We start from the raw sequence: 25,719 nt of genomic DNA, 5'->3' as shown, positions 1-25,719 counted from the left end.
CATTTCCTGCTCCAGATGTCAGAGGCTGAAACACCTGACCCTCCTTAAAGAGCAACCTCAGCGTGGCAGCACCGCACGTGGAACATCAGGGCTGGGTCCCCACCTTCTCCTTTCTTACTTCTCTTTTGTAGCCGAGCTGTGTCTCACCCTGAGCTTTCCTGACCCGGGGGAGGTTTTTTTTATGTGTACAGTTACCCTCACCACTGTTTCCATTCAATTCGATTGTCCTGAAATGTTATTTATGGATTCTTTTTAGTGCAATAAACACGGTTGCAGACAAAAGAGAAGGCATTTCTTGTAAATCCTATTAATTCAATAAAGATCACTTTGTTTAACGGGCGCGGGGGCGGTCAGCTCATTTCTGCCACGTCGAGGGGGGACAACCCAGTTGGGACCCGAGCAGCCAACTTCTTAGGAACAGAAAGCAAACTTTAATAGTGCTGACCATAAGAGAACAGAACCGCTGAACACATTCCTACGCACCATAACGAATATATATACAGAAATACAGTGAGACTTCCTCCAATACTTGTACAGAGTGATACCGTGTGCATCGGTTACGAATGGCAAAGTACGCTTTCCTTACAACGTCGTTAACACACCATAGCACAAGTGTCCTTACAGCTGCTGGCGGAGCGGGTTAATAGGTTTTTAATTATGTCGCTGTGAGGACAGACCGTGGTTACAGCTCATCCAGGTGTCGGGACAGGAGCCGGTTCTGAATAACGCTAAGGTTCGGAAGGTCTTTAGTCGCAGCACCACGCAAATCCTAATTCCCTTCATGACCTTAATGATTAATTAAAAAGGGAGAAATAAGGCTTCGGAAACGAGCTGGGACGTACGCTGGGTATCGCAAACGAAAAGCACTTTGTGTCGGCGGCAGCACCGCGACGTACAACTAACAGAACACAAGACATGCCCCCGCCGGCACAGCCAGGGCTGCAGGGACGCGCCGGGCCCAGGCCCTGAGCAGCAGCTCCGGATGGGTGAGCAGCGAAGGGCTGAGCCCACCCACCCGCGTCGTCCACGCACCGACGGCACCGCACGCGGCTGCGTCACATCTTCTTCCTCTCCGAGCCCTCGGCCGGCTCCGCTCTCTGTGCGGGGAAGGCGTGGTGGTACAAATGTCTGTGCGTGGCGGCCGCGCTGTACAGCTTGTACAGAGCCTGCAAGGAACAGAGAGGAGAGGCTCAGCTCACCCGCAGCACAGCACCTGCTGATGGTGTACGATCACAGAGCGGCAGAATGGTTGGGCGGAGCTCAAGCCCTGCCGTGACACCCAGAAGGGGAAAGATGGACGCTGAGATTTTACCACTGCACAAAGAGCAAAGCCCCCAGCCCCAGAAGGCACAGCCTTCAGCAGTGCTTGAGGCATAAGGGACCCCCCCCAGGCGGCCCTGCTCCGCTCTCCATGGGACGGAGGGGGTTCAGCACCTGAGAAAGCTGCTCCACCTCTCAAGCAAATCCCCACCTAACTCAACAGCAGCAAAACACAGCAGCGCCGACAGCGCAGGGAAGCCGCACAGTGGAGCTGACACCACGCCATCCCCAAACAGCATCTCCTAAAAGGAGAAAGATTCAACCCCCCTCCCCCCGCTTGGAACAAACACACAAAAGCCCCCGAACTCTCTCCCCAGCTTGGCCTCCATCAGTGCCCTTCCCCAGGCCCTGGAGGTGCCACCAGCCCCGTCCCTGCACCCAGCAGCTCCACATGCATCACCTCCCAGGGGTTCCCCATTGCTCGAGGCGTCCACGGGAGAGTGCTGTGGGGAGAAGGGGACCCGAGAGACACTTACCTCATTTGTGCTCCCCTGCGAGAGGCATTGGGGAAAGAAAAAGGGAAAAAAGAAAATAAAAAAAGAAGCGTCTCTGTGTATCACAGGACCCCCCCAGGGCCCCAGCCAGCCCTCCTGCACCCATGGGACAGCACACCAACGTAACAGCCCCAAGGGCTCCCAGCGCTGCTCCTCCCCCCAGCAGCCCCTAAGGCACTGCTGCTCCGCACCGCTCCTTTGGGGAAGTGCTGAGATGTCTGCCCGGGGCAGCTGGGCGCCAGGGAGCAGCTGCAAGCACTTAAACCTCTACATTTCCCAGCAGGGCAGCATGCAGGCATCCCGTGCCTCTCGCTTCCTGCTGGCCCCATCCTGTCCTCGCTACGGTGCTGAAGGCGTTCCAGGTTCCTGCACGGGGATGGGCTTCGATGCTCAGCAGTCCCCTGAAAAGCACCAACAGCAGCGCTGGGATGACAGGAGGGGCCTGCCCGGGTTGCAGGGGACAATGGGCTCTCCTTGCTGTCTTACAGGCAGCCCCGCCGAGTGACATCACTGCTGCGATGAACAGCTCCGCGTGAAAAACAAAGCTTAGCTCCTGGTTAGCTGCACCTGGAGCAGGCAGGGGTGGTCACACTGAAGCAAGAACTCCTCTCTTGTGGATGAAAAGCGGCCAAAGGGCAGTGCTGCCAAGGACAGTGTTTTCTCACTGCAACCTTCGTTAAGGTTTTAGGGAGCCAAAGAGCTCTGCACTTGTTTGCACAAAGCAAAGACAAAGAAAGGGTGAGATGGACACGTGTGAAGCAGGCAGGACAGAGCCCTGAGCTCAGCCTCCTGTGGCCCAGGGATGGCTCCTCAGCACACACGCTGAGCACACAAACTCCTGTGGTCTCGAGCACCTCCCCAGCAGAGTCGCACTCTGTGCTGCCCCGTGCCAGCATTTAGAGTCCACACAGCAGCGTTTTGGGATGGGTAAAACAAAGCAGAAAAAGGCAGAACAAAACAGCTTGCAGGGATCGCACTCGAGCCAGCTTCAGCTCACTGTGCTCTTCTGTCCTCAGAGAGCCACCCAAACCTAAGACTTCTCCCCTCGTAATCAGCTCCACACCCCCACCTGTCAATATCCCCTCCTTCCAGTCCCACCTTCCCCATCCACAAGGCCTAAGGCATGCACTGAAGCGTGCTGTCCCTCTGCACCTCTCAACCCTGCGTGCAAGCCCAACAGCCATTCCAAGAGGAGGACAAGCCCCGGGAAACAGTGCTGAAGAACACAGTGGGGGACTTGGGTTTGGCCAGTCGCTTTGTAAATGAAAAGCTCTTTCTCCTACCTGGTCCCACAACGCCGCCGCCACCTGGTCTATTACTGCACCCAGTTCTCTGTACTCCCCAGAGTATCTGATGTACGCCCAGGTACACAGTGTGATAAGTGTCAAGCCCATGATCATGTTGCACAGACTGGCTATGATGTCCAAGCCAATGAAGCCGGTCACTCCGGCGATCACGTAAGTGATGAAGATGACGACGAAGAGCGTGGCGGGGGTGCGGGCGGCGTGGAAGATGTTCTTGCTGTCGTTGTGCTTGATGTACTGGATGTAGAGCTCATCGATCTCGTTCTCCAGCTGCTGGAGGTAGCGGCGGCTGAACTCCTCCCCACCCATCTTCTTCACCCCGCGGAACAGCCTCACGGCCTCGTCCTTCAGCTCCACGTGTTTGGCCTGCAGGTCGCTGGGTGCAAGGAAGGGCTTGTCCCCACCACACACCTGCATGGGAAGCACAGCCTGGTCACTCAGCACCCTCAGCTCCTGTGCTCTGCCACGCAAACCACCAGCATGGCAGCTCCCCGCGCTCCTCTTCGGCATGGGAATTTGGCCATGTAGCTCTGCACCCCTTCCATGCCAAAGCACAGCAACCTCCAGTACCATAGAACAGACCTGAAAGTGGCTGGAGACAGGCTGAGGGCTGAGCTTCACCTTAAAGCATCACAGTCATCTCATGCCTGAGCTGGTAGGGCAGGGCAATGCTGAAAAGCCAGTTATAATGACTTCATCCCCTAATTAGCACCAGCCACAGCACAGGTTAAAGGACAGGACAGGATCAGGATAGGACAGGACAGGATATTCAGTTGGAAGGGACCCACAAAGACCACCCAGTCCCACTGCCTGAGCACTTCAGGGCCAACCAGAAGTTAAAGCACACGACTGAGGGCACTGCCCAAATGCCCTCTGAATGCTGACAGCCAAACACATTGCTGGGAAGCCTGCTCCCGTGCCTGACCACTCTCACGGAAAGGAATGTTTCATGTCCTGTCTGACGCTCCCCTGGTGCACCTCTGTGCCATCACTTCACATTCTGACACTCAGGGGTTGCAGCAGCTGAGGGAACACTGGGAAAAGGATGCAAACTCAGCTGAGGTCACATGCTCTGCAAAAAGCTGTCATCAGATGGAAGAGCAACCATCTATCAACTGTCTTCCAGTGCCCCACCATGAAATCCTGACCAGGCATTGATCCCCTTAAGCCCCTTTCCACCACAAACATGGCAGTGCCTCACTGGGATCCTGAACGTGCTGCACCAGCACGGATGTGGCCAGAAATGTTGGCCAAGTCTTTGCAGGACGTTTTCCATCAGGACAGGAGAGCCTGTGAATCAGGGTGCTCAGCACACCTACCTCTTCCATTCTCCTGCTGTAGGTGTCTTTGGCAGTGGCAACTGCTGCTAAATTATTGGCTTCAGCTGTGGCCTGCAAGAAGGACAAAAAGGTGCAAAGTTTAGCTGCAGGACTGTGAAGTTAAGGATCACAGAGTCATACAATATCCCAATGCAGAAGGGATCCAAAAAGGATCACCGAGTCCAACTCCTGTAGTTACAGAAGTGCAGTGGTGGTGAGGAAGCCGTGTGCACACAATCCACGTGCTTTAGGCCTGGATGCACACATGGCACCCCGGTGCACGCTCTCACAGTTACCCAGCTCCCTTGTCCAACCACACTCCGACCAACACCTAACAAGATCCTTCCGTATTTCCACTTTCAGTCCCCCAGAGAGAAGCCTGTGTCAGAGAGGATCCCCCCCTCCAAGTCAGAGCGATGGAACCTCTGGCTTCAGCTGTGGGAAACAGCAAGGAAACAGATGAAAGGCTCAGGGTATGTAAACATCCACAGCTGCAGCCTCCTGCTGAGCCCTGACCCGGCACAGCAGCACCCACGTGGGGCACATCCCTCTGTGTGCGGTCGCACAGCAGCCAGGGGACAACACTGCTCACCTGCAGGGAAACAGCTGCAGCTCAGCAGCCCGGCCCTGCACTGTGTGCTGCACTAGCACGACTCCAACAGAGAACGGGAGACCAACAGCAGTGAGTGCAGGAATGGCCACCAGCTCACCTACCTGCAGCATCGACTTCGGGTGCGGCAGCTCTTCCCCCTGGTAGATCTTTATGTATGCCTGCAAAACACGAAATCACGTCACGTGCAACGCACAAACACCTCCACCCAGTGACAGCACAGCGTCAACAGGGTGGGGAGAGCCCGAAGAGCAGGAGGCTCCTGGCATGGGATGGCTTCAGCAGGGGATGCTCTGCTGGGCAGGGCTCGCCGTCCGTTCCTTGGGTCTCTCAAGGCTCACACTCCCATCACTTACTCCAAGCATCTACCCCATAGGATCTGCACCTACCTCCGTCCTTCACTGAAGGAGAAGGAGCTGGAGTCAGGTAGCCCCAGAGAGTAGGTGGTGAGATTACTCACTGATGTCTCCCAGTAGCCATGACAACGCAATGAAGCGTTTTCCAAATGCAACAGGAATGCGGCCCTCAGCCTCCCTCCCTCTGGTCCTCCATTCTCCATGGCAAGGGAGCAGCCCTGCCCGCTCCTCGGGCTCACTGCTTTCCCCTCTCATTCCAGCACTAATGTGCTGCAAACAAATAAACCCCATTCCTCCAGAAAAAGCCAATACCTTAAAATACTCCACAAGGCCTCGGCAGGTGATGTGGTTTCCGTTGATCTCCTTAACATCCAGGCTCTCGGGACTAAGAAGCCAGGGAATTAAAATCTTCAAGTTCTTGATGAACTCATCGTCTATTTCTGAAAATAAGGCCAACGTCATCAGTGTCAGCCCTCACCCACAGCACGTGCTGCCATCACATACTGGAACACGTTGCCCAGAGAGGCTGTGGATGCCCCATCGCTGGAGGCACTCAAGGCAAGGTGGATGTGGCTCTGGGCAGCCTGCTCCAGTGGTTGGTGACCCTGCCCACCTAGGGGGGTTGAAATGAGACGATTTTTGTGGTCCTTTTCAACCCAGGCTGTTCTATGATTCTTGATCACACAAGAAGAGGAAAGCTGAGCTAGGATACGGGCACTGACACTGTAACTCAGTGAGGTGTGCACTCAGAAATTATCTCAGCCCAACTGAAGCTAACCCAACTGAAGATAACCCCTGCTGCTCTTTTTTTTTTTACCCTTCATTTTTATTCTACCTGATTAACTAAGTCTGCCCTGAAAGGAAACCGCCGACAAGTCAGGAGGGCTCTTCCTCCTTGGAAAGCTTTTCAAATAAAAATAACGTTCTTTTGAGAGCACGTGTGACAAACCCTCCACCCTCTGCCAGCACAACCCGCCGTGCGACAACCAGTCTGCACCCAGTTTGCAAATGAGGAATGGGAATGAACTGCTGAAGCTCTTTCATGGAAAATATCTGCAAATGGGACAGTGTGTCTGGGCATCTATGTCTGAAAATGGCCCTTGGCCTTGTACCTTTCAGCTTCCCGTCGAAATTGGGGTTGGTGGCTACCTTCAGGCCGGGGTGAGGTAAGAGGAAGCAGGAGATTTTGGTGAAGCAGGAATGGATGTGCTTCCTGACATTCTGCAGTTCTTCGTGCTGATTTCCTGAGACCTGCAAGAGACCAAAGTGCAGTCAGGTTTTCTTCAGATGCAGTGACACTGGGACAACAGCACCAGCAGGAGCACGGGGTGCCCCACACCAGGAGCAATGCACGAGCACAGAGCTCTGCCAGCAGCCCAAGAACTGGCCCATCTCCAACCTGCCCTGGGGCATGTTATTATCATTTGGAAAATGTGCACGAGTGTATGACCTGAATGCAAAAGCATTTGGGATTTCCCACTTGGGCCATTCTTGTCTTCCCTTTGACCAGGTCTCTCCACTACCAAATCACCCATGCATTTCCTGAACAGTCCCCACAGAGCCCTTGCCTGTTAGTTTCACTGTGCAAGTACCTATTACTAAAGCATTTCTCCTGGTCCCTCCAGCAGAAGGGTAGCCCAGAGAATTCAGCTTCCCATGACACAGAACCATAGAATCACAGAAGGCTGTGAAGGGCTTGGAGAGTGTGCCCCATGAGGAGAGACTGAAGGGACTGGGGCTGTGTGTTCTGGGGAGGAGGAGATGAGGGAAGATCTCACTGCTTTCTCCCAGTATCTGAAAGGTGCTCACAGCGAGAGTGTGGTTGGGCTCTGCTCACTGGTGACAGTGACAGGACGAAGGGAATGGTCTTAAACTGCACCAGGGTAAGTTTAGGCTGGACATTAGGGAACACTTCTTTACAGAAAGGGTCGTTAAGCACTGGAATGGGCTCTGCAGGGAGGTGGGGGAGTTACCATCCCTGGGTGTGTTTAAAAACTGTTTGACGTGGTGCTCGGGGGCATGATTTAGTGGAGGGCTGTTAGATTAGTACGGTCAGGCCGTGGTAGGACTCAATGATCTTTAAGGTCTTTTCCAACCTGAGTGATTCTATGATTCTATGCTGGCACACCCCATCCCTGGAGGTGCCCAGAGGCAGCTGGATGGGGCCCTGGGCAGCTTGATCTGCTGCCTGACTGAATGGCTGCCAACCCTGTCCATGGTAAGGGGCTGGAACTGATCACAGAATGGCTTCAGTTGGAAGGAACCTCAAAGGTCATCAAGTAGAATCATCCAGCTGATGACCTTTCAGGTCCCTTCCAACCCAAGCCATTCTATGATTCTCCAAGGCACCTCTGCTGTGATTTTAAGGCAAGGGCAACCACCGGCCAACCCACGAGCAAACCCCTGGCTCGTAGAGCGGCACAAGCCCACGTAGAGATCACTCATGAAACACAGAGGAGAAAGAACAAACCTTGAGACGCTTCTCCAGGAACCTCGCGCCGCCGTCGGACCCGTAGGAAAATTCATAGGGAAAACTCCAGTCACGCACAAGGAATATAAGGGACTGGGAAAGAGAAACAGAGGCAGTCAGGGCACGCAGCAGCAGCGACCAACGCTGCACGGCCACGCGTTATCAGGAGGGGATTTGCTGGATGACAGTTCGAGCCCCTCGCTTGAAAAACAGCACCGGTCATTTCGACTGCAAAACAAGGGAGGGATTTTTTGCTAACCAGGACAAAAGGCAGCGAGCTCCGACCGCATTTAGCTCCATCCTATGGGAATTTCACAGGCTTGTTTTCCAGCCATTTGCACTGGGCAGTTCTCCAGACAGACTTATAACGAGAAGCACATGTAGGACAACGAGGAGGAGCTCAGAACTCGCTGGCTTTGGTAATCTTTACCGAGGCATCCGGCGCTTCTATTCAGCACATGAATACGGTACGGACAGCTCTGCACCTTTACCAAATCAGGTCTTGGAACCACATCTCCACTGCCTCATCTGCATCCCGTGGAAGGTTTGAGGGGGACAGTCCTGAGGGTGCCCTGAGTGCTGGGGGCAGAGGAGCTGCAGCTCTCTCCCCCGCATCGGAAAAAGGGGAACGCACTCCATCGGAATTTCCCTGCAACTTGTCTATGTTTGAAACCAAGATCTGGGACAGGGAGGGAAAAATATTTCCCCTCTTTATTTTTCTTCCAGAAAACATCAGGAAGAAATGAAAAAAAAAAGAGCAGTGAGTTGGCCATTCCTGAAGGCAATGCACGCCACAGCAGACGCCCGCAGCTCTGCCTGTCAGGACGTGCTGTTCTTTCGGAGGCTGCAGGACACTGAGGAGACGTGCCCATGTTTAGGGCTTCTCCACAGATGCATTATGCACTCCTCGTTCAGCATTCTCAGCCATCTATCACTTAATGGGTTTTTAATCCATTTACACGGATTAAAACAGACGATGCTGAGCAGCTACGTTGCTGGCTCCTTTTTAATCAGCACTTTATGGAGATAAGGCCCACAGAAGGCAGAGTGCCACGGTGATATTACCTTTATCAACCACGCTCGTGCCCCTGTAAAATATATACTGGGATGTGTGAGCAGACTTGCTGCCCACAGACCTGCGTGACTTGACACGGCCTGCAGCATTAGGTGAAGCTGTGGGCTGACAGCCAGTCCTAATGACTTCAGCACATTTCAGAGTGTCTCCGTGCAGCCCCTTTCTTACTGATGGAGCATCAAGTATTTCACTCTTACTGTAATATTTGGCAAGATTATCCTGCTAGCTTTTAAATAAGGAACAGAAATATTTATTTAATGTCTGGCTTCTTCTGTACTGTATTACAGTTTTCTCCTGGTCCTTACAGCTACGGGCCATATATTTTTACTGGTAGCTTTAACACCACTTACCAACCATCTACCCATGCTATGTCCAATATATCCTCAAAGTTCCCTACAAACCTCTGTTTGTCTACTTGTATTTTTTAACCTTTTTTTTTTATTCCCCCTTCCTGACCGCAGCCACCTTATAAACCCCTTCTGCCTTCCAGGATGACAGGGAGACTGACAATTCTCTTTTAATACTGGAAGGCAAAGCAAGACAGCTGTAACCCATTCCCTATTACTATGTGCATTTTTACAATTGCTTTCTGCTTCGGGAGGCTCACAAACCCCACATCCAGCAACCAGCTCTCCTATTGCAGGTGCAAGCTACAGGATGGACTATGGCTCTGGGACTGACAGAGGGCACTTGGGTAAGGGAGCTGAGTACTGGGCTCTGCTTCCTAGCTTGTGCAGATACCAGTGATCTCCAAAACCTTCCAAACCTGTCTGACCCCTTCCCAGCCTTCCAGGTATGCAGGATTCAGTACAGCCCCTATCAAAGCCATACAAACCACAGCTGGTTCTGTTACAAACCTGCCTGGGCATTCATTCTGCAGCTCTAGCTGACCACCTCATGAGCCCAGCAGGACAGGGCTGAGCTGCAGGGATGGCTCTCCCTCCTGCAGCTGGGGACACTGCATCACTGTGCTCACAGCTCTCAAGGCAGAGCATCACTTGTACGGTGCCCTGCCAGGACACAGCTGATGCCACATAGCACTCATCACATTGCACCGAAGCCTTTTGTCCCTGGGAACAAAGCCTGGCTCAGCTAACAGCCTCCAGCTGCATCCAGACCTGCGGGGTGAGGGGATCGCTGCAGGGCTGGGGAGCTGCCAGCGGCCAAGGTTGAGAGCAGGAAGAAAGAGATATTGGATGTATTCAGAAAGCTCCTTGGGGGTAAGGAGACACAAAGCCTTCCCTTCGCCCCAGCTCAGCCACTCTCCACACCTCCCTGCTCATCCGTCCTGCAAGCTGCAGTGACACCTCGTGGCAAAGCCATCCGTTTGGGGGACGCTGGCGGCCAGCAGCCTCCACTCACCTGGAAGGGCTTCAGGAAGGTTTCCTCCATGGCCAGCCGCCCGTACTCCGTGAACAGCTGGGGAGAGATGCAAGGGAAGCAGGACTGTCAGCTCCTGGGGCCACAGGCAGGGCAACGTTCGCTCTGCGTTTTACAGGCAGGGGGAGCTGCAATGGGCAATCACCACGCAGAGCCCTTACACGAAAGAAAACTCAGCCTGGAGTTTTTTTGGCTGCCAAATCTGTGAAAAATGGCTCCAATCCACTGCTTGCTGCTGCCTTCAGACTTCACGTGGGGGGGGGGGGGCTGCTGCAGTCCTGCTCTCCTCACCCGCTCCAAGAAGGAGAGGAAATGAATTCAGAAATGGGTACTTTCCCTGCAAACCCCCACTGTGCAGAGACCATAAGATCAGCCTACCAGCAACGTCTGAAGGCTCTCCAGTCTCTCCGGACTGCAAATTCTTAGCAAAGGCACCAGTAATGTATTTCACAGATGCCTCAAAGTCGGTCAGTGTGTTAAACAAAAGTGGCTTCCAATGCCATCTGAAAGACTGGATTTGCACTGGGTAAGTGCAGCATAAATGAAGTATTATTGCTAAAAAAGTGTTTAGTGTCTGAAACAGCACAAAACTCTTCTGATTTTTTCCAGTGGACTTTTCCTTTCCTCCTCTTTTCCTTAAGCTATTGAAAAAACGCTCACCAGCCAGTCAAGGAGCCAAGTGAACAAGAGAGAACTGTAAGCAGAGGTGAGCAGGACACGTGTGCCATAAAAAAACACCCCAAAGCTGCTTGTCTCCAGCACTCAGGGTTTCACCAGCCCTTGTGGGTTATCTGTATTGAGCCACAACCAGATGTCAATATCCAGGCTTACAATGCAATTGCTCTGTGTTTCTCAACCAAAAATTCCTATTGTAGGGTGTCAGCAGTGCAACTTCTGCCTTCACTTTCCTGGTCTCTTAAACTAAATGAGCACTTTTACTGCCTCTGTGCAAGGCATGCTCCGTGTATGTCAGCCAATATCCATTTTAAATGTCTGTGGGTGCCCCATCGCCAGCACTGCCCAAGGCCAGGCTGGACAGGGCCCTGGGCAGCCTGCTCTGTTCAGAGCTGTCCCTGCCCACAGTGGGGGCTGGGGCTGGATGGGCTTCAAGGTCCCTTCCAACCCAAGCCATTCTGTAATTCTGTGATTCTAGGAGTAAATAACAGACCCCTGCCACTCCCCACATCCTACAGGGCACGACTCTGCCCCTGGTGAGTGTCCCACTGACTGCCCTGCCACAGGGCCCGGGCCCCAAGCAGGCATGCTGTGGGACAAGCCACGTTTCAACACAAGTGACTGTTCCTCTACGCCCATGAACCAAAATGAGAGCTGGGAAACTCTGAGACCTTCTTGTCATTCCAGATGCAAACATGCCTTTCCAGAGCAATGCAGCTTGTCAGTGCAGAGCATAATTCAGGGACCTCAGTGACACAGAGCAGGGGGACAAGGGCTCTTACCTGCAGGTGCTGCAGATCATCCTCCTGCACGTTCTGTGACAAGTTATAAACCTATAAGTAAACACAGAAACTTCAGAGCACTGTCCCTTGGATCAGTGTGGTTAAGGCTTACAACATGACCACGGGGAAGGCCCAGCTGGCCCCTGGTGCTCCAAGCACAGCCACACTGCTGGACAGACAGACAGCAAACACCTGCTGTGGGAATACCCTCAGCCCAGAGGTTTCTCAAGCAGCACTGAGACAAAGGCACATGAACTTCACCAGGCCATGTCCTTTCTTCTCTGTCTGCTGGGTGTAAAGGGGTTCATCTGCTGCTGGCCTTGCCTTTGGGGTGAGGAGATGAGGCTGTTCCCTGCAATGGAGCAGTCACAACTGAACCCAGTGCAGCCAACATGCTGGCCTATGTCTCTCCCACCACATTTGTCTCTGCATTAGACTGGTGCCAAGCTGCAGGATCTTAGCCACCACCTTTTAGCAGCTGCTTCCTGGAGACATCTCCCACCTTACCTGTATTGAGCTGATCATTGTGCTAAGGGCAAACACGGTGGCTGAATCCCGCAGGGTGGACTGACTGTCAAAGGTCCCTTGTGTGTCCATCAGCAACACAGCAACCTGAGAAACAGAAAGCTCCAGGTCAGCCTGGATGCACCCATTCAGCATCTGCACCCAAGCAAAATCACTCCCAAACGCCAATGGGTGGTTGAATGTCAGCTGTGTTACTGTGTGCAGAATGTCAGTGCTCCCACCTCAGACATACAGTTGGCAGAAGATAAAGGAAAAGAGCATCTTGAGTCACTCTTGATGTTAAGAAGTGACTGCTGCACAACACAGAGGAGGGGACTGCTTTGTTCTTCTAACACTTGCTGTCAGTGCAGATGGGTCTTTTCCTGAGCCTGCACTAGCTTCACGTCACAGAAGCCAAATACAGCAGCATATCTCAGCTTCACTGAAGAGCTGACAGATACAAATATTCCTGCCTAAAAGCTGAAATGGCAGGATTTCCCAGTTCTCACTACACTTGACCTCCCTGAGTGAAGGCATTCTGTGTCACAGCCACTGCTTTAGGAAGGAGGAGGAGTTTGCAAGGACCTCAAATCCCAGATCCCTGGAAACAGCAGAGAAATGATCTCTGGGGTGCCCAGAGTTACAGGGACAAGTAGATAGGATATCAGGGACATACAAACACCTGGACATCACATCGCTCGGTGCACCCACTCATGCTAAATCAGGGGTACGTATCAAAAACCTGCACAGCCATTTCAGCCACCTCCAACAAAGCAGTAGAGTCCTACAGAAGTTGGAGCAGCAGGACAAACTGATGGGTAACACACGCAGATAGAAAGCCACACAGCACAGAAGCAAATACCTTTTTACCATCAGGCTTGTCCACCAGGAAAACCTCACTCCATATCTGGATGCCAGTTGTCTCCCGCTCAGATCCTCCCCTCCAGGAGAAACCAGTCAGAGGCTCGTTGTAATCCCCAACCCAGTCCACTGCTTCCTGCAGGTGGGAACAGAAGAAATGCTGAAATTCCTGTTTCACTGTGGTTTTCCACCTCTCTTCTGTGCTGCCTCCACCCCAGCACTGGAGACAAGCAGCCCCCACGATACAGGATGTGAACATTTCCAGAGCCAAGGAAGCTAGCGTCCCACTGGAGACCCACTGCTGCACGGGGCTGTGGAAACACCTGTATTGTAGTCTGTGAGGCTCCATGCTAAGGAGAGGCTGAAGCACCTCTACAGCGCCCAGCCAGAGCCCTTCCTGATCAGCCCTGGGTACACAGGAGCACGGAGCAGCAGTGGGAAGAGCCAGGGGCAGCCATACCTTGTTGTACATGTACCGCAGCATGAAGTCCATCAAGAAGGACTTTCCCTTTCTGAACGCTCCTGCAACGGACACAGCCACAACCTCCTTATCTCTGACGGCCTCCGAGAGGAGGATGCGGTTGAGCGCGGCTTCATCCAGTTCAAAAGAATGGTCATCCTTGACAATGAGGACTTGCACCGGTCCTGCCTTCCTCACTGACTCCTCCTCCTCCGAGCTCCACTCGTAAGCCTTGTCTGCAAAACTACCTGTGGAAACAAGTGACACGAGAGACGTTTGGTTCCTTCTGCAGAGCACAGAAGGACGGAAAGCAGGACTGGACAGGGCTGTAACACATCAGCTGGCCAAAATATCCACCTCAAAACAGCATTACTCAGAGTGGCTGTCTTTCCAGCACTCCCCAGACATCCTGACAAAGCCACCGGCTGCACTGGGGCAATCTGTCAGCATGCCTGCCTGTCCCTGCTGGAACCCTCCTGGGCAAAACGCTCCTACAAGAGTTGACATGGAGAACGGATTATTCTCTTCCCATTGGAAACACCTTCTAACATGCACAAAGATTGCTCCAGCATCTCCATCAGCTTAGGCCAACGCATCTCCCTTAGCAGCTTATATGGTGCTGTGTTCTAGATTTAGGATGAGAATCGTGTTGACAACACGTAGAAGAAAGATGTAGGTTAGTTGTCGGGGGGAAATCCTTCACACAAAGGGCAGTAAGGCCCTGGCACTGCCCAGAGCTGTGTGTGCCCCATCCCTGCAGGTGCCCGAGGCCGTGGATGGGCCCTGGGGAGGGAAAATGTGATGGGAAGTGCCTGGTCTTTCTCCAAAGCATCCCTCCTCACGGCTCAGCCCTGACCCCAGGGCCCTGCGTTCAGCCTGTCCCAGCTGTTCCAAAGCACAGACATGCTAAAAGGCAAACTATAAATACCACAAGGAATGGGGTTTGCCCATTCTTGGCCTCTTTCTAAAGAAGCCTGCAGCAGCAACTTCTTATTTTAAATAACAACGGCGCTTTTGTAGGAGTTTCTGATTGCCCATGATCCCACTATGAAATATCAGGATCATTATGCCTCGTTGCTATGGGATTTCTGGTGGTTCTCAGACATATACTGCGAGCTTTCTTCGCTCAGTTGAAAGACAAAGATCTTTTCTTCCCCACGTTTGGAGTTCCCTTAGCAAAACAAAAAGTCCCAAATGTGCTGAAAAGTGATCTTCTGCAGCAGGCTGCAGCACCAGCCCCCGGCCCACCTCACTGCTCAGCAGCCCCCAAGAAACCCCCCCCCCATTCCCAGAGCAGGCAAGTGTTCTCACCCGAGAACTGAAGACCCCACAGTGCTCTGTCTGCTCTGCACGCACTCAGTACCTCCTCCAGCATTAGGAGTGCAGACAGGTGCCAAACAGACACAGATCTGTGTGCTCTTTTTAGGGGCTGCATGCTGTGAGTGCCATATAAAGCCTACGATCAGAAATACCTCTCTCCCACCGTGTTTCCCAATGCTGAGCTAAGCAAGTTCCCTTTTTTTTTCCCCCTTTTTTTTCTTTTCTACAGCTGCACAGAACGTACAGCAGAGAGATCCTTGTAGGATGTGACTCATGGTGGAGGCAGGAAAACATGTATAAATGGAATTTAAATTTCAACACTGCTGGCTGTAGCCATGGCAAGGCCACCCAGCGTGCAGGTGACAGAGCACTGCCACCCCCAGGTCCCCCTCCACAGAGCATACACACAGAGGGACCACAGTCCCACAGCAGGACACCTCAGGTGGGCACAAAGGATACCCCAGCTCAGACCTGGCCTTGCTGTGGATCCATCCACCCCGACTCCTGTTCCCTCCCACCCTGCCATGGGATGCTTGCTACCCAGCTCCCTGGCACCAGTGCCTGGATGAGGTCTCCAGGTCTTCCTCTTGCTCTCGTTCAACTGACAGGAAGAGCAGGGATCTTCTCACCCCGGTGGAAACATCCACTAACGAATTCTTACTGCATCCACTGCTCTCACATGAGAATTAGATCAGCTCGATGGTAATGGGAGCAGCTGAGAGCTGCAGCAGCTCCCCAAGGGTGGTGCAACCCGCAGCAGAACGGGGTACAAAAGGGATCCAGTGGACGGCGGCCCCTGCTCCATCACCAACCAGCACCAACAGGAGGTTGTGCTGCCCTTCACTGGAAATGCTTTGATTTTAATTCACTGAGCAGTGATGGATTTTGGGACACAGGCAGCAGTATCAAGTGGCTGTGCTCTGGTGGAGGATGTCCTTCTCCCACCATGGAGTGCAGTGGGCCGCCAGGCTGTCTGCTCAACATGGAGCACAAGGAGCAGGATGCACGGATTTTCCAGTTCCTCAGGGACACCAGGAGGAGAGGCATCACATTAAGCAGGTCTCTGAGCTCATTTCAGCCCTGTTATCTCCTCTGCTTTCATGTAGCCGCCTGCAAAGCTCTCATCCTTCCTATTTATTTCCAAGCGATGAAACTCCGGTTCTGGTTAAAGGATGATCTGCCAGAGATGTTTTTATAACCTAGCTGTGCATTACTGGAAAACAATTACTTTAATTGCTCTTTCCAGCATAAGTTAGTTATCTGCTTTGCAGGAAGGTGTACCTGGCAATGGCAAAACATCACCTGGCCAAAAGGGGAGGGCAGGAGGCCTCAGCTCCCCCAGACACACTCTTGTTTTCACTCCTTTTCTGGCTCGACTCCTCCTCCTCCTCCTCCTCCTCCTCTTCTCGGCGCCCTGCGATTACGTCAGTCCTCAAGCTGCTCATTCACACACCACCAGGACACGGTTCCTTTTTCCCATTTCATAACAGCTCATTTCCATGACTCCGAAGCAGGGTGGAACCCACGTCTCTTTTCCATGCGGTGATTTGAAGTGAAAAGATGAAGGAGATGGGGATCTGCATTCGCTCTTATTGTGTCAGAGAGCGGTGAGGAAACAGCCCTGCTCCTGCAGGCAGCCCCAGCACAGCCCTGCTCCCTGCGTGAGAGCCCATGGGAAAAACACAGCTTCCTTCAATCGCTGCAGGAATTATTTACGGTTAAAATTAAATCAAGTTTAGTAAATGAATACAGCATATTTCAGGCTGCATCTGTGTGAGGGCAGGCAGCTGACAGCCTGCTTTGGCAGGGGGCTGGACTAGATGATCACTGGAGGTTCTTTCCAACCCCTGTAATTCTGATTCTGCAATATAACGAAGGCACTACAGAAGAAGAAAGCAGATAAACTACGCCACTGATCACGCAGCATGCTTTGGTGAGCACTAAGTCATACGCTGAGACCGACTAATAATGTCAGCTTTTTCCTTACATGAGTTTGCACAACAAATACATTTCATTCCAGACACTAACCCGCGACCCAGGGCACGGCCTGTGCAAACACGGGCTGCAGGGCACACCCTGAGACGGCCAACAAGCAGCCCAGCTCAGGGGAGCCCAGCAGCCTCAGCAGGCAGAGCAGTGCAGGAGGAGCAGGGCTGCATCCCAGGCCCTGCTACAACACGCTGATTTACCATGGAGCTGCTGCTCCGAAAGCCTCCACAGCACAGAATGACAGAAAACACCAAGGAGAGAAAATAGAAATGTAATGGCTTAACTTCTAATTTTTAAGCAGAGCCTGGAGTTGGACTCAGTGATCCTTATGGGCCTCTTCCAGCTCGGGATATTCGGTGACCCTCTGACTGTGACTGGTTCTTTCTCTGGAATGAGCCACGTGTGTATTGACGGATTCGGTTGCTTATCGGCAGCCCTCCGGGGATTAATTCAGCCAGCAGTGATAGCTGTGCAGATCCTTCTGGAGGCTGTTTTTGCCCCAGCTGTTTGCATTACAAACATATCACAGTACTGCTACCCACACCACGAGCCAAACACTGAGCAGATCGTGCTCAGCCTGGGTCCCTCGGCGCGTTCTCCGGAGGGCTCTGGCTGCCAGGAAGCTTATCTGCCCTGTGCAAACAGCTCGGGCAGAGAAAGCCATCTACCTCCAGCCGTGGCATCCCCAGCACTCACCCTTCCAGCTCCCGTGCCACGAGTCCTGCTGGCTCTGCTCGTGCTGAGCTAACTGCACCACACGACCACCAGCAAAGGATCAGAGGAGGCTGGAAAAGACTGCAGCGTTCTGAATGGGAACCAGAGATCTCCCCGAGAGAGGCTTGCACAGAACTCAGCATCTTAGCATGCCAGGGAAGGAAAACAAGAAATAAAGCACTGAAACAAAGCGCACAATGGAGAGTTAAGGCAACCTGTGTCAGTCCTGCACTGAGGCTCAGCTGCAGAGCTCTCCTTCCCAAGTGCTGAGGGGCACAGCTGCATCCCAAAGCACCAAGGGCAGCTGTGAGTTAGCGAATTCCCCAGGTGTGGAGCTGCCAGGTGTCTGTCTAAACAGCGCTGCTCCAGGGAGGCAGCATCTCCAGGAGGGCTGCCAGGCTGGGCAGAGCCCTCTTCCATCCATCCACCAGCATAATGTAAAGAATTGGCCCTGCATCTTCCTCCTGCCAGCCCTGACACATCCAGCTGGCACCAGGGCAGCACGGACAGTTCAGCTCCCTCTTCTGATGGCAGACTGTAACGGGTGCAGTTAACAACATGAATAATACCACACTGTATTGTTAGCTGATATATTTTATAGATGGTGTAATTAAAAAGATCATCAGGATGGGAAAGAGACAATTGATATAAGGATAAATGCTCACCCATCTCTGAGGATCAAGGCTTGCAGGAAAAAACTCCACAAAGGAGGGATTTCCAGAAAGAGATCCTTCCCCAGTGGTGGTGGTCAGCCCTCAGATGGGGTCTGGGAGAGGGGGGGTCAGACTCCTTCTGCTCACACAGTGCACTGCCTTCACCTGTGCTCCCATGGCTGACTCAGTGCTCACCTCAGCTGATCTATCAGTGGTTCAGGCCATGGTTCAACAGTTCCCATACACAGACAGATCAGGGAGATGAGTGACTACTGTGATAACACTCCTAAATGGAAGGCTGCTAGCAGGAACAAAGCCAGTGGTGTTCCCCAGGGGTTGGTAGTGGGACCGGTCTCTTATGACATCTTAATCTGGATGAAGGGACGGAGTGCACGTTTGCTGATGAAACAAAGCAGGAGTGGCTGACACACCAACATGCCGTGCTGCCATTCTGTGAGAGCAAAACAAGAACTCTCCTCATGAGCTGTGGTGTCCTCAAACCAAGGCGGTGTTGGAGGTGACCCACTGGAACCCTGCACCCTGCAGAGCCTGACAGCGTGCCCCTGCCTCACAGCACAGCAGGAGTGGCTGCAGTCAGCGGCGTGGAGGGGTTAACACAATTCCTGGTGGCTATGAGCACAGAGGCCAACCGTGACCCACCAGCACCATGCTCACTAACCATGTTCCTACGTGCCACATCTCTGTTTCTTGAACCTGTGCTCAAGGCTCAGGAGGTCTTTGTTCCTCCCCAGGAGGGGCAAGGTTGGACTTGCTCCTGCTGATCTCTGAATGACTCACACCCTGCTGTTCACATTCTTTGTGCAACTACCTCTCACAACCACGGGCACACCAAGACCAAACACTATTCAGGGCTTTGGATCTCTGGCTTGTGCTGTTGGCTCGGCTCGCTCACGAGCCCCAACACCTCATCTTCCCTTCTCATTTACAGGCTAGAAGTTTTGTTGTGCAACTTCTCACCTCCAGCAGCATTCATGTAAAGGTCCTCCTGCCTGGAAAACCTCAGCTTTCCTATTTCAGGAGGCTCCTGACACCCAGAGTCACCAACAAACACCTGTAAATAGAATCTGAAATTCCACCACAAAAGGGCAGGAACGGAATAACAAACAAAAAGGTGGTTAGAAACATCACCTACAGAAATATATGCATATGTATACAGAAAAAAACCACCTTTTTTTTTTTTCTTTCAATTGAACCTCTGTAATCCTCCTTATGTCTTTGAAACTGAACTCTTGACGAGCCAGCCATGTTGGTGACAACATGTGCCATTATGGGGTAGGAGAGATTTCATGTATTTTGTTCCCATCCGAGCTGTTTAAAGGAGTGATTGGGAGCAGAGATCTTGGATGGCTTTGTGGCAGCAGAGGAAAAAGACAAGGAATTTCAGAAAAAAACATCACTGCCACACACTGCAGACCTTCATAACACTGCAGCCACTGGGATTCAGACCAGGTATAAGCAGGATCCCTTTCTCTGATGAAAACATGGCATGATTTCTCAGGCACAGAGGTGGGAACTAGATGATCTCGAAGATCGAATCCCACAGAGGCCCTTCTATGATTCCTTTCTAGGATCCTATGATTTCTCCATGCACAGCTCTCCCAGCCAGCCATCCCACAGCCAGCAGCAGCTGGAAGCTGTCTGCACCACTTAGCACTTTTCTAAGGGAGCTTCCAACGATGCACAGCCTTATGCTGACCTTGTGCCCAGGGCTAAGCCCTGCACTACATGCACGACGTGCTCCTGCACGCAGCAGTAACCCAGCCTTGATAGCTGACCCTAGGCAACTCCTTCTGGGTGCCTTGCAATTGCTCACCCTCATTCACTCTGTGATCTTTAAAAAAGCAAATTATTTTTATGAAACGAAGGCACTGAGTAGCATTCAGGCCTGCCTAACAACTAGGAACTAGGACAGAGTTTGATCCATTCCAAAACAGCGTCAGATTTTGAGTGACTGCACTTTCTGCCTGGATGGACAGAGATCGAGAGTCCTTCTTCAGCAGACAGGTTGAGAAATGTAGCCCTGAAGTCACCCCATGGACTGATGTCAGCAGCAGGCAGTGGACAAAACCCATCTTTCAGGCGACGAGGTGCTGTCATACACATGGAGGCATCTGCTTAAAGGGGGCTGTTATGTACTAAAAGCACAGTGTTCGGCTCCCCGGCTTAGTGCAGCACCAAGCAGCCTGGCACAGCGCTGGAAACCACCCCAGGTCCACCCCATCATATTTGTTCTGTGGGTGGATGGAAGGCAGTCAGTCCATGTGAGGATCCAGATCCTTGCAAAGCTGACCCAGAAGCAAACCAGCGTCACTCCGGCACGGCTCAGCAGCACGCTCGCACCAGGCACGTGCCCAATTGCTTTGCTAGACCGAGGCTATCCCTCCTGGGATGGTTTTTTCTCCATTTCAATCTGTTTTGACATCACGTGCACTTTTTTTCTCACGCTATCAAAGATGCAAAGTGCAAAGTGTGTACGTGCACGCAATGCTCAACCCGCACAGAAAACGGGACCGATGCTCGCGTGAGACAGAGCTGAGGGCGTTGCAGTGCTCGCTGCGAGCTGTCAGCCCCATTCACCCGAGCTCGGAGCTCCTTCCTGCACAGTCACGGTTACACGCGGCCCTTCTCGAGCGCGCTGCTCATTTCCTCCTGCCAAAGGAACACCGCCTGCTCCGTCTGCTTCAATCACAGCCTCCGTTATCTGTGCGCCTCTGCAAACGCGTCCCCGAGCCGTTAATCATTACCATGGGAAATGCTCATCTATCCAAATTAGAACCTCATTTGCGTATCTAAACATCAGAGCTCCGCTCACCTGCAGACGGAGCATCATCTGATGCCTCGCTAGGCGGAACGGAACAGGAGGAATGACACATCACGCTTTCTGCAGCCTTAAATAGTAGCAGCGCACCGCCTGAGCTGCGTTGTCACCGAGTGAGGAAGGCAGGGTGGGAGAAGGGCAGGCTGCGTGCCCGGGGCAGAGCCCGGGGCTGCGGGGGGACGCAGCTTTCCCCCGCCCGCCCGCAGGAAGGCGGCTGGGAGACGGGAAGGCCTGCACGAAGGTGGCTGCAAGGCTTCCTCCTCCTCCTCCTCCTCCTCGCTAGCAATGCTACAAGCTCCCAGCGCTCAGGCGGAGCGGCGTGGAAGCGGCTGGGGCTGCGGCACACCGAGAAATCTTCGGCAGTGGGGAAAGCCTCGGGCACGGGGGGGGGGGGACCGCCGCAGGTCCGCCCCGCTGGGGCTGCGGGTGCTGACAGGCGGGGAAGCGCTCCGGCCGGGCCCCGGCTGAGGGCGGCGGCCCCTCGGGACAGCACGGAGCCCCCGGCCCCCTCCCCAGCATCCGGCGGGCCGACGGACGGACGCACACACGCAGGACCCGACCACCGCCCGCCCCGCCCCGGCGGCCGAGCGAGGCCCGGGAGGAGCCGGGCGCGCCCCCCGCCCCGCGGCATTGTTCGGCGGCGCGGATGGCCGCGGCCGTGCCCTCCCCTCCCCTCACCGTTCCCCCCTCCCCACCCTCAGCCCGCCGCTTACCCCAGCCGCTCCTCTCCCTGCGGTTCCGGGCCATGGCGCGGGGCGGCTGCGGGAAGCTCCGTGCGGGCTCCGAGCCGCGCTGCGTCTGGCGCGGCTGCCGCGGTGGAGCGGGGCGGGCGGGGGCGCCGGCAGCATCCCCGCCCGCTACGGCGTAGCACGGCCCGGCCCGGCCCCGCGGGGAGAACTGGCGGCGGGGCACGGCTCTGCTCCGCTCCCGTCCCCTCAGCCTGCGGCTCTGCGGGCAGCCGCTGCCCCACCCCTGCGTGGGCTGGGTGTCCCCGGCTCAGGTTGCCCAGAGACCATCCACGGGATCGGGCCCCTCCGGGAATGGGGCACCCGCAGTGCCGGGGCCTCACCGCCCTCTGGGTGAAGGATTTCCCCCTGACATCTAACCCAGGTCCCCCCTCTTGAAGTTTAAAACCATTCCCCCTTGTCCTGTGATAATTAGACCACGCAAAAAGCAGCTCTCCCCCTGTCTGTCAGATCCCCCCAGGTACTGGAAGGCCGCAGTGAGGTCTCCTCGTTGCCGTCTCCTCTCCGGGCTGAACACCCCCAGCTCTCAGCTTGCCTCACTCCATCCTCCCAGCATCTTTGTGCCCTCCTCTGGACCAGCTCCAGTGGAACCCAGGGGTCGTGTGGCCACAGTGAGATTGATAACACACACCACACTTCCCCATATCAGTGAGCTCTGACCCCTCATATTCGGGATTGATTCATGGCTCTTTGAAACGGTGACTCAGCATAAGTGAATGGGAGCACCCAGGTGCAAAAAGTGGGCAGTGACCAACCCCAGCCCACGGTGTACTGATGGAGGAGCACAGAGCAGCTCCTGAGGCACAGCCTGCAGCGATCATGGGGGGACTGCACTGACAGAAGCAAAGAAGGATGGGAAAAGGAACTAAGGGCTCAGCTGTCTGTAAGTGGAGATTCTCGGGGACAGCCAGAGGCCTCTGGGATCTGATGGATGCACGGGAACCAGTGTGATCCAGGGGGGAATTTCAACAATGAATCAATGATACGTTCCAGGCAGCTCATAGGGTGTCCCATCCCTTGGGGTGCCCGAGGCTGGGGATGGACTCTGGGCAGCCTGAGCTGGGAGGGCATGCAGCCCATGCAGAGGTGGGGCTGGGGAGCCGTAAGGTCCCTTCCAGCCCAGCCCAATCCAACCCAACCCAAGTAATTCTCTGATTCTTCCCACCTTCATTGTTCCACCCGTGAGCATCCCTCCCTCGGGAGCATCCTCACGTCCTTGATGCCCGAGCAACCAGATCACAAAGGGTCAATTTCAGGGCTGAGCAGGCACACAGTGGAAGGATTCTCAAAGGAAAAACAATGGCAAATGGGAGAAAGGCAAAAAAGAGAAAGCGCCGTGCAGAAAATGAGCATGGCCGTGGGGTCAGCAAGCTGCAGTGCTGGGGGATGCAGCACTTAAAAAGCCACAGAATGAGCAGAAAACCTGGATTCAAACCCAATAATGCGCATTGCTCACGGGGGCAGTTTCATAATTCACCTTGCCTCTCCTGGCCCACTTTTACCACAGCAGCATTTACCACTACTTTTCCCATCCCCGCCCCTTCACGGGCAGAAGCATTGTGATGCTTATGTAAGGGCCGGGTGGGTGCTGCACGATCTCGGCTCTCCTGCAGGTGCCACCACGCACTGGGGGCTGCTTAGAGGGTCCACATTATCCTGTGGCATCCAGGGCTGTTCCCATGCTGCTGTATGAGGTTGTTCTTGCCCCCTCTGCCCGCTCACTCTTTGCTTTTTCACTGCTTCTGCTTAATTTCATGAGGAAGTGCTTGGGATTCAGATCTTAGCTGCACTGCTCCTGAACACTTACAGTGCTCCGTGGCGGCAGTTGGTCATCAGTTTTCATTGCTGTGCCCTTACTCTCAGGTGAAGAGGCCAAGATTCCTAGGGAACATCAAAAAGGGATAGAACAGAATCAGCTTTTCACCATTCCTTGAGAGCCGAAACCTGTCTCAAATTTCTGTTTGCCTTTCCCCCCACCCCCCCTTTACTGAGGTATTTTTAAGCAAAGCAGATCCTCGTTGCTTAGGAAATCCTCCTGTTCCTGCAGCTCCTATTTCTCACCCCGAACTGCATTGTGACCACCCACATATGCATGGGGATTGCAACCAGAGGAAACTCTCTTTGCTTCTCCTGTTAACATCGCTGCGCACCGGAGCTGTAACACAGCCACTTCACTCACAGAGAAGATGGAATTTCAGCAGTTAATTAATTAACTTGTTTAATCCCTCTGTGGGGAGGGCCTTCCTCTGGAAGGTGCTCTGCAAGCTGCAGGAACTAGTTAAGAATTGAAGAAGTGATTGAGATAGATATCAGCCAAAAGCTTCAACCAGAGCGACCTCAGAGTACACGTGGGGACAGCTGGGTTCGCCGGTCAGGCCGAGCATGGGAATGATTGCACAAGGCCTGCAATAAACAGATGCAACTCTTCTAATCTGATTTGGACCACCGGGTCTGTTTCCAGTTGGTCCCTCACCCCAAACAGCACCCTGAGGACTCCTGTAGGGTTTTGCTGCACCGGAGCAAAATATCCCACTCCGAACCATGGATTCAGACAATACCGGTTTTGCAGGACGAGCCACAGCCTCCCCACATTCCTCTTCCTTCCTCATAGTTCTCTGTAAAGGTCAGTAAGAGCTCTTCTAAGCCCAGCTTCCCATTTATCTCCGATACTGTTTTTAATTCTTTCTTTCTCTCCTACGCTGACGGATGGACGGACGCTATATTCAAAACATCCTTTCCCTCTGCTCTGTTTTCTGCAACGTGGCTGCACTAAGCCCAAGCCAAAGCCTGCGTGTGCCAAGTTTGTTTCTAGGATTTCCCCCTAAGATCCACCTCTTCCCAGGGAGAGGGTTCCGGCTCCTCTCGTGCCTTGGCAGAAATACCCACGCAGCCTGCCTGTCTGCAAGACTCAGCGAGGTGCTCTCATCGTGCTCCAGCCGGGTTTCGTGCAGCTGAAAGCAGGGGCAGCAGATGGGTTTCCAGGCAGTTCTCTGAAGTCGTCCTGTTAATGTGGCTTTGAATTGAGCAGCCACATTTCTCTGCATCTTCATGCTGAGCAGTTGCTGCCCGTGAAGCTGCCAGCTCACCTCTGCCCTGCCTTCCTTCCTGCAGGCAGCACACAGCTGCAGAGCGACCTGGGATGTGAGCAAGGTGACGCAGGAGTGGTGCAGAGCCACCTGCGCTCCTCTTCCTTCCCTGGAAAACAAATCCTTGCCCATGGAGCTGGCTTCAAGCTGGCAGAGGGTCTTGTTTGACTTTTGTGCCTCTTGGCAGCTTGGGAAGGCTTTGTCCTTCTGACCCTAGGTGACTTTTCTCTCCTTCCAGAGCAACAAGTCTTCCTTTCTGCTCTCGCAACATGCAATCTTTGGTCCTCTTACTAGCACGTTGTTTTCTTTCTGGCATCTTTTGTACTGAGCATCCTGTGCTTGCTGTTAGCTGCTCCCAGCTCCAAAGGGATGCACCAACAAGGAGAGGTCATTCTGCCCTTGTAAAACCTGCCCTGCCCCCGCTGTCTGTGGGTCCCACCAGCACAAAGTGGTGTAAGCAACACTGTGAGCTCCTGAAGTGACACTGGGAAGCTGCCGTATGCTCAGCACCCTACATACAGCAGGCAGAACTGGATTTGGTGTCAGGGCACTGCCCTGGAAGTTGCTCCACTTCTCTGTCACAGAATCACAGCATGGTCTGGGTTGGAAGGGACCTCAAGGATCACCTAGTTCCAACCGCACTGCTGTGGGCAGGGAAGGTGCCAGCCACCAAACCAGGCTGCCCAGGACCCCATCCAACCTGGCCTTGGCCATCATTTCCAGAGATAGGGCAACGGATGGATATCTTCCTCAGTCCTTCCC

General features: G+C 53.7%; 1 protein-coding gene across 2 annotated transcripts; it reads right to left on the bottom strand.

Annotated features, from left to right (window-relative positions):
- Positions 1 to 744: 744 nt before the first annotated feature.
- ATL1 (atlastin GTPase 1) lies at positions 745 to 21,887 on the bottom strand. Of its 2 annotated transcripts, none has more exons than XM_065748432.1 (13): positions 21,839 to 21,887; positions 13,611 to 13,858; positions 13,152 to 13,286; positions 12,293 to 12,397; positions 11,786 to 11,836; positions 10,311 to 10,367; positions 7,874 to 7,966; positions 6,516 to 6,654; positions 5,716 to 5,843; positions 5,152 to 5,208; positions 4,438 to 4,509; positions 3,098 to 3,529; positions 745 to 1,166 (listed from the first exon to the last, which is right to left on the bottom strand). In XM_065748432.1, the coding sequence occupies exons 1-13, from the start codon at positions 21,870 to 21,872 to the stop codon at positions 1,056 to 1,058; spliced, it is 1,662 nt and encodes a 553-aa protein (XP_065604504.1). In that variant the 5' UTR covers positions 21,873 to 21,887; the 3' UTR covers positions 745 to 1,055. The 2 variants fall into 2 exon arrangements, with proteins under 2 accessions (XP_065604504.1, XP_065604495.1); XM_065748423.1 differs by lacking the exon at positions 21,839 to 21,887 and adding an exon at positions 19,265 to 19,361.
- Positions 21,888 to 25,719: the final 3,832 nt, after the last annotated feature.

Source organism: Cyrtonyx montezumae, unplaced genomic scaffold (assembly GCF_038088225.1).
Source record: "Cyrtonyx montezumae isolate F1298 unplaced genomic scaffold, pur_monq_1.0 scaffold_10, whole genome shotgun sequence".
Taxonomy (NCBI): Eukaryota; Metazoa; Chordata; class Aves; order Galliformes; family Odontophoridae; genus Cyrtonyx; species Cyrtonyx montezumae.
Note: the sequence above shows the minus strand (reverse complement) of the source record. Positions and strands in the feature narration are given on the sequence as shown.